The sequence below is a fragment of the Sprattus sprattus genome, assembly GCF_963457725.1.
Source record: "Sprattus sprattus genome assembly, chromosome: 13".
Taxonomy (NCBI): domain Eukaryota; kingdom Metazoa; phylum Chordata; class Actinopteri; order Clupeiformes; family Clupeidae; genus Sprattus; species Sprattus sprattus.
The window spans coordinates 18716037-18733524 of record NC_137911.1 but is presented as its reverse complement, the minus strand read 5'-3'; the positions used below and the strand labels follow the sequence as shown (position 1 = coordinate 18733524).

The window sequence follows — 17488 nt, the reverse complement described above, 5'->3', positions numbered from 1 at the left end:
ATCAGTGCACTTCCAGACACTTCCACTTCCAGAACCATCTAGATATTTAGAGCCCCTTTAGGCTAGTAACAGATATATAACACAAACATCCGCAATATAAATAGAGATGTTAACACACACAAATGTGCTTGTTGAACTCATACAGTTCACACACATAGGTCCTCAGCCGTGTAAACATTCAGTGTAGCCGCACCTGGGCCAAAAGAGGGCTTCTGGGTATTTCAGGTAAGGTAATGTCACTTCCTTTTTTACAGTGTCATACAGAGGAACGATGGAGACAGACGGGCTGTGTGTGTGTGTGCCTAAGTGTGATGTGCTTGGAAAACCAGCCCTTTCACGGCCATGCTGGGTCAACCTAAAACAAGCGCCATTTGTGTTGTTTACAGGGAAAACTCGCCAAAGATAAACAAGCTCAGCCAGGCCATTTTTTTGCCGTTCCACTTCACCTACGCAACAGGTACGGCTTTCTTTGAACACACTCCGGAACGTTCTCCCCACGTCATGGAAGAGCACACGATCAGAGGGAGGCAGCGAGTAGGCCAAGGGGGAGAGAGAGAGAGAGAGAGAGAGAGGGAGAGGGAGAGGGAGAGAGGGAGAGAAAGAGAGGAAGGGAGAGGGAGAGAGAAAAAGAGAGAGAGGGGAAGAGAGAGAGGTAGAGAGAAAGAGAGAGAGAGTTGACAAAATGACATGTAGAATAAGAGAATGCTTTATCCTGGGGCCTGTGTCCTGCCAGCCTAGGGGCCTACTCCTATATGTAGCGTGCCCTGTGTGGACTATGTATAGGCCCCCTACGGCTGGTTTAAAATAGGTGGCCAGCTAACATTACAAGTTCCAGTCCCTAAATATTAACCATTTTCCCTAAATACAAACTCCACAAAGGATACCTTACAAGGGAAGAGATGGAAAGGTATGTAACTCTCATTTAGGGGGGTACCATGAGGGGATGTGGCGTGAGTTTGTGTGTGTTTGTGTGTATGTGTGTGTGTGTGTGTGTGTGTGTGTACTGTATGTGTGTGTGTCTGAGGTTGTATGTCACGTTACGTCCCATTCAATATGAAAAGATTGCAGAACTCACTTTTTGAGTAATTTTTCATTATAATAGTAAATTAAAATCACCAATATATAATCAGGCCAATGAAGCCAATGACTGCCAGTGTATTCATTGCAGTTACATTGTTTTGACACAAGCTGTGGAAAACCATCAAAAAATGGAGTCCTCCTCATACATAGAAGGTCTTCGGATCCACGCTTGCTTTCAGTAGGCAAGTAGGTTCTCCTGTCATTTCCTCCAACCACAATATATGGTGGTCTTCAGACTAGCTTTATTACTGTTTTATCACTCGGACATAAATCATAAAGGCACTTGTTCATCCTTTAAAATTCTAGCCTCCACTTCCTTTTTTTACAGGCTATAAAATACCATAGAGCACTTCCCTGGTGACGTATTTGCTTAATGCTATGAATTAATGATTTGCCTGCCTCTTCTGTTCACACTACACTTCACCCCCCCCCCCCCCCCCCCCCCCCTACACCTATCCCTCTATCGGGCCAGCCTCAAGCAGATGGGTCCCCCCTTTGAGCTGGGTCTTGATCAAGGTTTCTTCTTGCTGAAAGGAGGTTTGTCCTTGCCTCTGTTACAGTAACTTGTGCTTGCTCTAGGGGGTTGAGGACTTGGCTCTGCTACGCACTTTGAGACAATGTCCATTGTTAACGGCATTATAGACATGAATGAAATTCAAATTCATTTAAATCCCTGGGTCCTCCTGTGTGTTTGAGTGAGGCTAGGGGGCTATGGGGTAACCTGGGGTGGTGAAATAAGGCCTTTGTACTGCTGAGGGTCCAAGCAGTCAAAAATAAAGAGGATCTTGTGCAGCAGCGCAGCTTAAAATCTGTTCTTATTTATAACCTCAGCTGTCTCCTTCACCAGAAAAAAACAGCCCAGCATTCTTAGCTGGAAATATCCTGTTCTAACCACAGATATGTTCAATCTGGATATCTTTGTTGCAACCCCCCCGCCACCACACACACACACACACACACACACACACATACTCTTCATACAGACCCGCCCCACTGAACAACATGTGTATATTTTTTCCTCACATTTGTTGCTGAGATGCTGTGTTGTGTTGGAGACCTGCTGTAGTCATGGCAACATGCTCCTTGAGTCTCATCAAGCAGGAAATAACCTCTGTTCCTCACAAAGACCTCACACTGACATCAGGCCTATCCCTGACCCCACAGAGGAGAGACAGGGAGAGGGAGAGAATGGTGGAGCGAGGAAGAATCAGGTAGAAAGAATAGAATAAGGGAGAGAATAAAAAAAGAGAGAAGTAAGGAGAGACTGAGTTAGGGAGTGAGAGGGTGCAGGTGAGTGAGTGTGTAGGTGAGTGAGTGAGTGTTCAGGTGAGTGATTGAGAATGAGAGGGAGAGGGAGAGGGAGAAATGGGAAGCACTAGACTCTCTGAAACTGAAGAAACTGAGCTTGATAAAACAATTTGAGTTGAAAAGGGAAGATATTTAAAAAAAACTAGGAGTTGATGGGGAGGATACTGAACCATAGGAAGAGTTAGACAGGGAGAATGAGAGAGAGAGAGAGAGAGAGAGAGAAAGAGAAAAGAGGGAGAGCGAGAGAGAGAATGGGAGAAGTAGGCGAGAGGAACAATGAGACACAGAGAAAGACAAAGGAAGAGATCGAGGGAGAGAATCACAGAGAATGAGAAGAGGATAAAAAGAGGTGAAAGAAAATGAATAAAAGAGAAAGTGAGATAGACAGTAGAAGGTGATAGAGAGAGACAGAGAGAAAGTGTAATATCCTAAAATGGAGGTGAATACAGAGGGAGACAATAGAGAGAAAGTGACCCAGAGGTGAATAAAGGAGCAAGATATGATATAGTGTCAGAGACTCACTGGTGTTGCTGCCCTGTGCGGTGCCGACGGTGTTGATGGTCGTTGGCACGGAGGAGGACGGGTACAGGCTGAGGTGCCCGTTCTCACTGCCCTGCTGCTGCCAGCTGCCCAGCCCCGAGTCTCGTGAGCCCTGCCACCCGTTGAGACGGTCGTCCGAGCCGTAGCGCTGGTGGTGAGGCGCGTACAGGTGTGCCCCGGGCACCACCTGCCCGTGATGCCCGCCCTGCTGCCCCGCCACCGTGGGCACCCCTCCTCCTCCTCCTCCTCCGCCACCTCCTCTCTCCAGGGAGTCGCCCCGTAAGGCGGCGCGCTCCTCCAGGTGGTTGAGCCAGAGGGCCAGGGCGGAGCGGTCCTCCAGCGAGGTGGCCGGGTGGATGAGTGCGTAGGAGAGCAGCTGGCGGCTCTCCTCCAGGTGGCGTCCGTGCTCGATGGTGTGCGCCAGGATCTTGGGCAGCAGGCGCATGTACTCGCCCTTGGCCTCCACGTTGCCCGGCTTCAGCAGCGGAAGGTGGGTGAGCACCAGAGAGATGACCCGCTCCTTGGTCTCGCCTTGCCATTGGCTGATCACCACTGCACACAGGAAGAGACAGAGATAGAGACAGAGATAGAGAGAGAGAGAGAGAGAGAGAGAGAGAGAGAGAGAGAGAGAGAGAGAGAGAGCGTGAGTTTAATGTTTGTTTATTGACCCAGAATTCAGATCTTTACATTATTGCAACGTATCAGACCCACAGGTAAATACATCCTTATATTAGAATAAACAATAATAAAACAGCCCATGTTCCAGACCCCTTACTTTATATTCTAAAAGGTACTTGCTCATCCTTTACTGCCTCACACAACAACCCCCCAACCCCAAAAAGTAGGAAACCCTAAAATATCATTAACCAATTTACAGGAAGTATATTCTGTCAATATTATATATTTAATTTGACTTGCTATACTCCCCCTACAGAGAGAGAGAGAGGATAGCTTAAATTACAGGAGAGGAGACTCCAAAAACAATTCAGCCCATCCTGGACTTTAACTGTGGCCTGGTGTGGGTGTGGCAGGTGTTTTGGTGATGGCTAGTGCAGGCTGGGGTGTGCTGACCAACACGTCTCCGCTAATGACACGTTAGCACTTTAGCCAGCCGGAAAACAGGAACAAAAACAACAACAAACAAACAGCCAAAACAGGCCTAAAGCCTCCACACTGACCCAACAAGACAGGTGATAATGAGATGACACCACCACACTGGGTAAAGCACTGGGGTGGAAGGGTTTGGAAGATATGCCACTTCCTGTGTGTGTGTGTGTGAGGATGTGTAATATAGTGTTCTGCATGATGTGTGTGAGTGTGTGACACGAGGAGACAGACGCTATACATATCCAGGGTCACGCCGCCAGCCATCAGCACATGTCTGACACACACACACACACACACACACACACACACACACACTCATTCCGATCAGGTTCAGCAGCGTGGCTATACATACATGCGGGTCAGGGCAGTGGCTTTGTCCACCACCACAAATAGAGATACAGCGTAACGGGGCTCAGGGATGGACTAAACATGGACACTGTCTCCAGACAAGGAGACGGACGTCCACCCCACCAGTCCACCCTCATAATGTCCGGTCTGTTTGCTTAGTCTCATCTGTGTTTTAATTAGTGTTAGTGTGTTAGGCCTCTGGCCGTTTTACGTAACAGGTGTTTTACGGTATGTCAACAGTGGAGTGTTTGACCACCGTGCTACTTGTTGGTGACCTCACCCAGACCCCCCTTGTGTCTATAACACGCCCCCGGTGAAACTGCACTGAACTGAAAGATCATATCAGAGATGACGCACTCTAAACTCAGTGAAGTGTCCACAGTCACACACACAGACACACGCTAACTTCATAACCTTACAGACCTAACTGCAAACCTGAGGGGACTTCATAAGTAGTCTTAATCACATACAGACAGACAGACAAGACACACACACACACACAAACACAAGACACACATCATGTGTATACCGTAATCACTACTACTTGTGTGACAGCCATGTAAATGTAACCGAGACAGGGGCTATAGAAACTTCATGTGAGATGCACCGATGAGGGGCCTGTCTCCTGTGACTTGTTTGTGAGCTGATGGGGGGGAGGCAGGGGGGTGGGCGATGAGAGAGGTGGGGGGGGGGGGGGGGGGGGGTGCTCCTTGTTTAGAAAAAGAACACCAGTGTCACCTAATGTGGGTCGCCCAGACCTGGAGCCAGGGCTCGCATGATTAAGTGTCCTCTGGGAAGACTTTTTCTGGCTCTTCCATATTTACTGGCCAGCCATAGGCTCCAGGAAGACTGGGAGAAAGGGGACAGAGGGAGGGAAAGAGAAGGAGAGATGGAAAGAAGGAGGGATGGGAGAGAGACAGAGAGGGAGGGAGGGAGGGAAGGAGGGGGAGAATGACAACTCCCCCCTCCCCACCCCTCGCTACACTCCCTCTAGTGGCCATGTGATCCTTTATTTGTAAAAAGCATACTTCAAGGTGGAGCCAGGCTATTTGTAGTTACGGACTAAATCTGACAGATCCGCTCAGCACCAGGCCCCAGGCAGGCGAGGCAGGCGTGACAGTGTTCCCTCGCAGGAGTGGTTCCCGGGCTCCATTTTGAAAGCCCCTACGCATGTGGCCGATTTCTCCATAGGCAAGACAGAGCAATGGCACCTCCATATGTTAGGTCATTGTCTGGTATGAGGGCAAGAAGCCACATACTCAGATTAGCTCCAGACATGGGAGTCACCAGTAGGGCAATCAACTACCCCACCGCATGAGCAACCAAAAAAAAAAAAAACACATCCTCCTCATCATGGTGTGTGTGTGACATCTACGTCAGAAGCACTAGTTTCCTTCTCTGTATCTCTCTCTCACACACACTGACTCTACAGTTCCTCTGGTAATCAAGTCCTCCTGACCCCCAATAACACCCCCCCCGACTAAATTTAGAGGCCTCCATTTCACTTGGCCTGTGCCTGCCCTGCCCTACCCTACCTCTGGGCCTGCCAACTCAGCCCTCCCCCATCTCTCACTGTGTCATACTCTCACTCTATCTCAGCCCTCTCTTCTTCTCCATGCTGTCTCATACTCTAACTCTATCTGTCATACTCTCACTCTAGCTCAGCCATCTCTTCTTCTCCATGCTGTCTCATAGTCTCACTCCTTCAAACTCTGCCATTCTTTCTCTGTCTCATACTCTCTTTCTCTCTCATTCATACTTTCACTCTTTCATATCCCCCCCCCCCCCCCCCACACACATCTTCCAGTTCCTGGTGGCTTCCTTCAGAGAGAGGCAGGCAGAGAATAGATCTCCTTCCTCCTCCAGTGTGGTGGGATGAGTGCTGGCAGGAAGAGTGTGCAGTTTGGAGTGCAAGAGTGTCTATCCACCCTGGCACACAGCGAATATGATGCCCTTCACAATAGACACGCACACAATCCACAAGGAAATTAGATTACATTAGTTCCACTGACGACACATAACCCCCCTCTCTTTGTATATGTGTGTGTGAGTGTGTGTGTGTGGGTGTGTGAGTGAGACATGTCCCCAAGCTTGGTTTCAGCTCTGGTTCAACTGGTTCAAGTGTGTGTGCGTGTGTGTACATGTTCATGACAGACATGTTTTGAGAGAGAGAGAGAGAGAGAGAGAGTGTGTCTGTGTGTGTGTGTGTTTGTGTGTGTGTAGTGCTGGCCAGGCAGTTGTTCCAGTGGTTCCAGTGGAATGCAGGGAGGGAAGTCTGTGAAGTGTGTGTCATCTCTCAACCCATCACCAGCCATACTTCCTGGCTCTTAAGAGAAAAATACCACCACCATCATCAATTATACAGCACAGCCTGAGGGGTGTGTGTGTGTGTGTTTTGTGTGTGTACGTGTTCAGCTCTTTTAAGTCAAATGCTAACCTCATCAAGCTTGGGTGAAAGGTGTGTGTGTGTGTGTGTGTGTGTGTGTGTGTGTGTGCTTGCGTGTGTTTTCATCCGACTCTTTGACAGACCTGACAGAGGGACGGTGGAGGGGAATGGAAAGAGTTAGCAGCTTTTCTCTCCCCCTTCTTTTCCTTCATCCCATCCTCTCCCCCCTCGTTTCTCACTCCAATCCACCCACTACTCCTCCTCTTCACTTCTCTCTCTTTCATCATTCTCTCTGTTTTTGTCTCTCTCTCTCTCTCTCTCTCTCTCTCCCTGTCTGTCTGTCTGTCTGTCCCCTCAGAGAAAGTGTTGTAAATCAAATCTTATGATCTCTGCCATGGAGGTTATGTTTTCATTGATTTATGTTTGTTTGTCTGTCAACAGGCCTATTTGGTGAAACTTGGTGGAGAGGTGGAGCATGGGCCAGGGAAGGAGCCGTTCAATTCTGGAGCGGATCCTTGGTCTTGGCAGTGATCTGTGCTCTCTGAGTGCCCTTCTAGTTCTCTCTGTTTATGTGTGTCTCTCTCTCTCTCTCTCTCTCTCTCTCTCTCTGTCCGTCACTCACTCTGACCCCCCTCACTCTCTCTCTGGCCCTCGCTTTCTTTTTCTGGCTCTCACTCTCTTCCTGTCTGACACAAATTCATTTTCGTTCTCGCCCTGTATCTCTTCTCCCTCTTTCTCCCTCTTTCTCTCTCTCTCTCTCTCTCTCTCTCTCTCTCTCTCTCTCTCTCTCTCTCTCTCTCTCTCTCTCTCCTCTCTTTCTCTCTCTCCCTCCCTGGTGCTGTAGCAGCCTGTGGCTCAGTGAGTCACACGGATGACCACACTGCACACAAAGCTGCCCTCTCTCTGCTATATTTAAATTCACAAGGAAGGGGGAGAGCAGGAGCAACAGAGATAGCAGACGGAGAGAAAGAATAAGAGGAGGTAGCAGACACAGAGAGAGGATATGTCAGACAGACAGAAAGAGAGAGACAGAGAGAGAGGGTGTCAGACGGACAGGCAGACAAGTGAAGAGAAAGCCAAGTTAGAGAGAGGAGGAGATGGACAGAATAAGATGCACCCATTTGGAAGGAGACACAGACACACAGGAAGGGAAGCAAGGAAGGGTGAAAGGGAGATCCTGGGAGAGACAGCAGACGACAGAAAGTGTGTGAGAGAGAGGGAAGTGTGTGTGATCAAGTGAGAGGAAGAAAGAGTGTGTGGATGAGTGTGTATAGGAGCGAAAGCAGCGGCAGTAGCAGATGGTGAAAGAGGGCAGCTGGCGGTAACGTGTGAATCACGGGCGTGTGTGTGTTACGGCAGCAGCCTCGCTCATACAGGAAAGCCCTCTCGCCTCGCATGGCCAGAGCAGCGCAGCAGCAATGCAGCACCAGCGCAGCCCCAGAGCGCTGCTGAACTCTACGTGGCACCCAGACCCTTCAGCCTGTCAGCCCGTGGGCTCGTGGGTGTGGCTTAGCGAACCTCAGAGAGATTCCAGCGTTCGGCCATAATTTAGGCTTCCTCAATCACCCTCCTCCTCCTCCTCCTCCTCTCCCTACACAACCTTCACCTAAAATAGAAGCCTTTACTTCAACGACACAACGGTTCAACCTGCCAGAGAGAGAGAGAGAGAGAGAGAGAGCGAGAGAGAGCGAGAGAGAGCGAGAGAGATGGGGGGGGGGATAGCTCCCTTCTCAGCTTCATCACACTCCATCACACAATGGAAGTTCTGGGTAGAATGGATGCCCTGATTTTCAGAGTGGAATAAGAAGGGGTGCATATCCATCACGCCTCGCTATAGGGATTCAGAAGCAGGTCTAAATATAATCTCTTTTGCAAATGTTTCAGCATGATGAATGACTTAAAAGGCAAAATTCCCCAGCAGCCAGGGTGTGTGTTGGACATCTTTGCCTTTGTCACAGGCCCTGTCCTCAAACCCTGTCTTTTTGTCATGGCTATCTGCCAAGTTACATTGGTTCCCGACTGGCTGAGAATGTAACACCATGGAACAGATGACAGCAATCCCATCCCATAATGCAGCACTTCCCTGAACAGGAAGAGAAGAAGAGACATATAGAGAGAGAGAAAGCGAAAGAGACCGAGAGAGAGCAAAAGAGAGAGCGATAGAGAAAGAGAGAGTGAAAGAGTGAGTGTGGGCACCTGTAACGCGCAAGACTCTCAGAAGTGTTGGGTTGGCGCTTTGAGACAGACAGGCCTGTCAGTCTTTCTTCAACTTTCTTCTCTCACACACACACACACACACACACACACACACTATTTCAGTCACACACATACACATTAAGTTACACACACTCACAAATAAACACATGTACACTCTTGTACTCTCAGGTGGTTTATGAATGTCTCGTACACTATTCAGTGTCAACTCTTTTTAATGAGATGAGCATTGAGACACAAAATCAGGTAAGTAGGCATCAGGGTCTGTCTTTGAGTGTTTGTAATATGGTCTTTGATCCACAGGACTCCTAGACTTGTCAAATATACATTATTACTAAAAATGTATGCAAGCAGACAGATACATTCACAAGAATACACATACAGTGACACACACACACACTCACGTCTATCTGCATGGCCAGAAATCTGTTTGTGAAACACATGATTCCCTTGTTCTAAAAATAGCCATGCCACATCACACAGGCCGTGCAGCAGATAACGCCCTATTTATATGAGACCATCAGAGAAAACATCAACCAGAAACACACACACACACACACCCCAGTGCTCCCCTGAGACCACGCCAACACGAGTGTCTGAGCTCACAGGGCGTGAAGAGAAAACAACACAAGCTGACACACAATGTTCCATTATTAGCCTGCACTTTTTCGGGGGTTATTTTCTGGGACAGTTTAAAACAAACCCTTATTTTCAGGCCTGCTGTGTCCAAAATAGCAACCGAGTCTCTGACCAGGTTCTGGCCCTGACGGCCCTGCTGAGTGAGCTGCTATCATCTACGGGTTGGGACTTAAGTTGGCGTCACCAGCGGGTTGCCGTGGTCACGGGCGCTGACGGTAGAGGCTGTCCTGTGTTTATCCTGTTAGCAAAACAAACACGCAGAGGCTCAGTTCAGCGTGCAACCATCGCCCTTTTTATAGTTGTTGAGCCAACAGAGCATCGACACAGCATGTTCCCAACAGAGCCCTCACAGCCAACCATGAGCCACAGACAGGTCAGGGGACACAGCATGTCTCCAACAGAGCCCTCACAGCCACCTATGAGCCACAGACAGGTCAGGGGACACAGCATGTCCCCAACAGAGCCCTCACAGCCACCTATGAGCCACAGACAGGTCAGGGGACACAGCATGTCCCCAACAGAGCCCTCACAGCCACCTATGAGCCACAGACAGGTCAGGGGACACAGCATGTCCCCAACAGAGCCCTCACAGCCAACTATGAGCCACAGACAGGTCAGGGGACACAGCATGTCCCCAACAGAGCCCTCACAGCCAACTATGAGCCACAGACAGGTCAGGGGACACAGCATGTCCCCAACAGAGCCCTCACAGCCAACTATGAGCCACAGACAGGTCAGGGGACACACCATTTACCCAACAGAGCCCTCACAGCCACCTTTGAGCCACAGACAGGTCAGGGGACATAGCATGCCCCAAATACAGAGACACTTATAAGCTCTGCACAATACAGGGGACACAGCACGTCCCCAACAGAGCCCTCACAGCCACCTATGAGGTCCTGAACATACAGTATATGGAAGAACCAGCATCTCCTTGAGCTAGCCAGAGACATTTATGAGGTAATGAAAGCACAGGGGACACATGTCCCTAACACAAAGGCATCTATAGGTTCCTGACAGTTAAAGGGACACAATACGTCTGAAAGAGACAGGCACAACACAACACTACGGGTCTGCCCCAGAAGTGACACAACCCGTCCCTGAGCTTGCCAAAGACACATATAATGTCCTGGCAGGGGGGACACAATGATAGGAGCACAGCTGGCAGGGCCCAGAGTCCCACACAGCCATGATACACAAGCAACACCTCCACAATTATGAAATACTAGCAACCTACATAACTTAAGGCCTCAGGAATAATGGCTGAAACATTCTCACAGTCCCACACATATGTGACAAACAGTCGTGAAATACTCAAGGCCTCGGGAATATTGGCTGAAACATTTTTACAGTCCCACATAAGCACGACACACAGAAAACACCTTCACAAATGTGGAACAGCAGGAACCTCTGTGTCTTGAGTATTCATGAAAACTGGCTGAAACATTAAGAGTTTCAGGGAACAGAGATGACTGAAGTTTCAGGTTTGAAAAAAAAAAAAAAAAACAGAAAAAACAGAAATGTCTAAAAATGTCTGAACGGCCTGTCTGTACTTTTTCCCCTTCAGAAGGGAAAAAAAAGCTCTTCGTCGGTCTGTGGATGCAGTAAGAAACTTGCGGCGACAGGATTTTCCAGGAGGAACAGCAAGGAGAGGAAAAATGGCCCATTTGGAAAAGGCTGTTGGGAGTATAAGAGCAAGGAAAAGAGAGAGAAAGGGAGTAGAAGAGGGAAAGAGAGAAAAGGAGGCTATGTGAGAGACAGAGTAAGAGAGAGAAAGAACTAAAAGACAGAAATATAAAAAGAGAGAACAGTGAGAAAGGGGGCACAAGAGAAAGGAGAGAGAAAGACAGGGGGGGGCAAATGTGAGGAAAGAGAAAGTGAGAGAGGGGAAAAGCTAGAAAAAAAGAAAGATCACAAGAGAGAGAGATAGAGCGAGAGCGAGGGATAAAGCAGGGGAAAGGAGAGAGAGAGACAAGAGAAAGACAGAAAAGAGGGAGGTAGAAAGCAGGGGAGAGAAGAGAGGGAGAGAGACAATATAAAAGTAAGAGAAATGGAATGAGGGAAGGAAAGAGAGATCAGCAGAAAGAAGGGAAAAAGAGAGAGCAAGAGTGAGTGAGAGCGAGTGAGTGAGAGAGAGACCAAGTGAGAGAGAAAACAACCGAGTGAAAGAGAAAGTGAGAGAGTGAGTGAAAGAGAGACAGCAAGTGAGAGAGAGCGAGTGAAAGAGACAGTGAGAAATAGCAAGTGAGAGTGAGAGAAAGTGAAAGATAACAAGTGAGAGAGAGCGAGTGAAAAAGCGAGGGTGAGAGACAGTTAGCGAAAGAAAGTGAGAGATATGGAGTAAGAGAGAGAGAGGGAGTGAGAGAGAGCGAGTGAAAGTGTGAGAGAGAGAGATATGGAGTGAGAGAGAGAGCGCGAGAGTGAGCTCCCCCACCCTAGACTCCCCCTGCTCCAGCTCCAGCTCCAGCTCAGCGGAGTGGAATTTGCTGGCATACCACAGGTTGGGCAGAAGAATGCGCAGTTTCCGAGCGGGGCTCGCTCTGCATCCGAAAGGCAGCGGCACAGACACATACTTTCTCTTTGAGATCACCCCCCACCCCCAAATGCCACTACCATAACAAACACTTCCTTAAACGGACTCCCCAAACTTCTAATGCTTTCAGCAGAAAAGCCCTCCGCTCTTATGGGTGTGTGTGTGTGTATAAGACAGAGAGAGGGGTGTGTGTGTGTAAGACAGAGAGAAACAGATGGGTTTATGTGTGTGTGTGTGTGTGTGTGTGTGTGTATAGGGAGGGGGTGTGTTGGTGAACTAGAGACAGAGAAAGTATCAGACGGTGGAAGCGAAGGGTACGACTGAAGTGTTTCATCCCCTCGTGGGCAGCTTAGTAGATAAGTAGAGCAGCACTCCACTACAGAACTCTACAGGCTCCTATCTCTTTTTCTCTCTCTCTCTCTCTTTCTCTCTCTGTCCCAAACGCTGACACACAACTGAGCAGGGGAAGAGGTGGAGGAGGAAGAGGAGGAGGGCAGGAAAAAAAAAAGCGAGTGTTAGATGACACTCCAGGACAGAAAAAAGACTGCAGTCCCGTCTGATTCATGAACAGCAAGAAGGCCAGAGAAAAAAAGAGTGCAGCACGATGTCCTGGGATGACACACAGGAAGTTGTGTGAAGGTCGAGTGTGTATGAGAATAAGTGTGAGTGTGTGGCTCTCTCTGTGTGTAGATGGTGTGTGTGAAAGGCTGACTGCAGCTCACACAGAAGACTTTTCTCTGGGAGTGGCCACGCCCTGCCCTGTATGTGAGCAAGAGCACACACACACACACACACACACACACACACACACACACACACACACACACACACACACACACACACACACAGCAGGTCTTAGCAGGCCTCTGCAGGCCCTCTCTCACAGCCTCGGGGAGGAAGAGGAGGGGGAGGGGAGAGAAGAGAGAAGAAAGGAAAGGACTGAAGAAAGAAGAGAAGAGAGGAGAAGAGAGGAGAGAAGAGGAAAGGAGTGAAGAGAGAGGAGAGGAGAGGCCTTACTCTTCTCTGGCCCCCACCAGCCCTTCCACTGACCTGGATCCCTGTTGGCCTCATCAGCAGGCCAGACGCCTCTTCCCACACTAATGGATCGGCCTGACCCACTGACACATCCATCGTCTGCAGCCCTCACTCACAGACACATCCACCGTCTGGACCCCTCACTAACAGACACACCACACAACATCTACACAGTCTAGACCCCAATTTACAGACACATCCACCATCTGCAGCCCTCACTCACAGACACATCTATACAGACTACAGCCGTCAGATACTGACACTTCCACACAGTTTGGAGACTCTACTCATAGACAGATCTATACAGACTAAAGCCCTCAGTTACTGACACTTCCACACAGTTTGGAGACTCCACTCACAGACAGATGAATACAGACTAAAGCCGTCAGATACTGACAAGTCCCCACAGACTAAAGCCGTCAGATACCGAAGTTTTTTCTCAAGGAGGACACAGACACATACATACACTCTTAAACTTTAACCTAATGACACATTTGCCATATGGAGACCTCAGTCACAGACACATCCATACAGGTTAATACCGTAATCTACAGACACATCCACACACTAAAACTCTGTCACAGACACAATCATACACTGAAGCCCTCAGACACAATCATACACTGAAGCCCTCACTCACAGACACAATCATACACTGAAGCCCTCACTCACAGACACAATCATACACTGAAGCCCTCACTCACAGACACAATCATACACTGAAGCCCTCACTCACAGACACAATCATACACTGAAGCCCTCACTCACAGACACAATCAATACAGACTATAGCCGTCAGATACTAACATGTCCACACAAACCAAAGCCCTCAGTTACTGAAATGTTTTTCTCAAAGAGGACACAGACACATAAATACACTCTCAAACTTTAACCTACTGACAAATGTACCATATGGAGACCTCAGTCACAGACACATCTATACAGGTTAATAACGTAATCTACAGACACATCCACCCACTGAAGCCCTCAGTCACAGACACAATCATACACTGAAGCCCTCACTCACAGACACAATCATACACTGAAGCCCTCACTCACAGACACAATCAATACAGACTATAGCCGTCAGATACTAACATGTCCACACAAACCAAAGCCCTCAGTTACTGAAATGTTTTTCTCAAAGAGGACACAGACACATAAATACACTCTCAAACTTTAACCTACTGACAAATGTACCATATAGAGACCTCAGTCACAGACACATCTATACAGGTTAATAACGTAATCTACAGACACATCCACCCACTGAAGCCCTCAGTCACAGACACAATCATACACTGAAGCCCTCAGTCACAGACACAATCATACACAGACACAATCATACACTGAAGCCCTCAGTCACAGACACAATCATACACTGAAGCCCTCAGTCACAGACACATCCACCCACTGAAGCCCTCAGCCACAGACACATCCACCCACTGAAGCCCTCAGTCACAGACACATCCACCCACTGAAGCCCTCAGTCACAGACACATCCAAAGTGTTAGGAGAGGTAAGGTCACATGGTGGGGATGGAGCTGACTTACAGGAGGGGCTTCGGTGATGTCACTACCTGCGGCTATTTGGGTAAAAGGACACCTGTCCTTGTGTTTGGGTAGAGCCACAGGCACAGGTACGTTGACATGAGCACACACTTTTCCACATGGTTAGGGCCTACTTTCATGTTTTGTACAACATGTAGGGCTATAGTGTAGGATTAGTGGATTACAAACCTTATTAAACTCACATCCAGAAACCTCTGTAATGGACAAATCCACATCTGACACACTGTCTTCAGCCACGGTTACAAATGAAGTTCAGCATAAAAGCCTAATGACGAATCCACACACTCTTAACCCATTATCTACAGATAAATCCCCTGTCTAGAAACCTCTGTTACTGGCACCTCCACACAGACTAAACCCCCTTGGTTACTGACACATCCACACACACTGACAATAACTGGTTTGAGATTAGGCACTGAGCCTCAAACTGTCTTGTGGAAAAGGGGTATCATACAGTCACACAGTATTTTCTTAGATCTGAATCAATTCAGTCATCAACATACAGAATCATCTTATGTCCAGAGCCAATCGAACAACCAGACCGGTATGAGATCCACGCCCAATCATCCTATCACAGAGTATGGTCTCAAATCTTAAACCATTCATACATTCATAGGTTATGGTCTACAATCCCAAACCACCAACATACTCACACAGGACGGTCTTAGGTGCACACACACACAGCACTATCTAAGATCCAAACCCAGCCTTCCACACTGATTATTATCACACTGATTCTGATTTAGATACAAACTCAACCACACATAGAACAGTCTTTCATTCATAAGTCATACAGCACTGTCAAAGATCCAACTCCAATCATACATTCGCACAGTGTAGACGAAAACCTAAATCGCTTCATTTTCAGGTGCTTTTCCTCCTGCCACTGAGTAATACTCCAGGTGGGTTTGTACGAGCTGTGCACTAGGGCCGTGTCTGTCTCCGCTGAATGGTGTGGCTATATGTCAAGGCAGCAAAGATCTGTCAAGACAATCATGCCATCAGATCATCTTAATCTCTGAACCTGGGTCAGCTCATAGCCAGCAGGAGCACGTTGAAAGATCATTACTCTTACACAAACACGCGGTATCCAAGCGCGTCCGCATCAATCCAGGGCCCTTACTATGATCCCTGGCCTCGTGGAGAGAGCTTGGGAAATTGTGTCATTATTATGGTAGCGACTCCATGACTACTGCTGTTTGCGTTACGCTGCTTAGGAGCAAGGAGTGCTGCCTGTCCAATGTAAAGACACATACACACACACACACAAACACACACAGACACACACACACACACGCAGACACACACGCAGACACACACTAGCACACTCATCCCCTTTTCCGCTGCAAAGGCTTAGTGTAAATAAAGAGTGGTGCAGATTTCCGAGGACATCTGACAGCAATCAGATGCAGGCATAAATCTACCCAGGAAATATCCATCAAAGTGCTTCCTCACTGTCACAGGCTTCAACATCAATACAGATCATTTAATATTTATGGGGGACTGCTAAAGGATAAAGACAATGCTTAACATGGTGTGTATATGTGTGTCAGTATTTTTATCTGTGTGAGAGTGAGATTGCTTGCCCATGCATGAATGTGAGCACTGATCTGTGTATATTTGTCGGCACGCACTTACTGTCTGTGTGTGTGTGTGTCTGTCTGCATTGACATGTGTATGTATGTGTGTGTGTCTGTGTGTGTGTGTGTGTGTCTGTCTGCATTGACATGTGTATGTATGTGTGTGTGTCTGTGTGTGTGTGTGTGTGTGTGTCTGTCTGCATTGACATGTGTGTCTGTGTGTGTGCACGCGTGCTCGTGTCGTCTTCCTTGAGTTCCATTTATATTCGTGACCTCTGGTGCAGCCGGAGAAGGAAGCAGTGATGTGAGCTGCACTCTGTGTCTACTGAGCTCAGCTGGACTGGCAACACACAGGGAAGCACCTGCCTCTGTCTGTAGCACAGCGCCAGCCCTCCACAATCAGCAGAGTGGGCCTATTGTTAAGCACAGATGATGAGTAAATAAACACACACGAATGCACGCACCATACACACACACACACACACACACACACACACACACACATGAATGCGCGCACACACACGCACACACACACACACACACACACACACACACACACACACACACACACACAAGCACTGACATACATACAGAGAGAGTTGATGACGAACATACACAACTCACACACACACATTCGCGCACACACACAAAGCGCAGACACTGAGCTCCACTCTCACATCCTGGCTCTCGGGATCTTCCACAGGAAAGCCATCACAGGGCACACGTGCACTGGAGCACTCCACTGGATTCTCATTCATGCTGCCTGACACTCATGCCTCTACAGGCCCGGACAGACTTAATATGGACCTAAAATGCAGGGGTCTGTAGTACACACTTTCAGCATTAATTAGCCATATGGCTGTATGGTTTAATATCCATAAATACGTGTGTACGGACATAGACAGACAGACAGACAGACAGACATACAGGTAGATAGACAGACAGACAAACATACTGATAGATAGATAGATAGATAGATAGATAGATAGATAGATACATAAATAAATAAATAAATAAATAGATAGATAGATAGAAGGTAGATGACTGTAGGTGGTAAGATAGAGAGATACAGTATATTATAGCTTTACGGCCATTGTGAACAGTGTGCTTTAGGAGGAAAGTGTTGAAGTACAACCATTTACCTAAA

The 17488-nt window shown here is 48.1% G+C and overlaps 1 protein-coding gene across 4 annotated transcripts in view; it reads right to left on the bottom strand.

Moving 5' to 3' along the window:
- Window positions 1–17488, bottom strand: part of samd4a (sterile alpha motif domain containing 4A) — a 47324-nt gene that overhangs the window by 17536 nt on the left and 12300 nt on the right. For all 4 annotated transcript variants that reach the window (XM_080850331.1, XM_080850332.1, XM_080850333.1 and 1 more), the window contains exon 3: window positions 2911–3480. In XM_080850331.1, the coding sequence (XP_080706457.1) occupies window positions 2911–3480 (570 nt within the window). The remainder of the gene's footprint in view (window positions 1–2910; window positions 3481–17488) is intronic.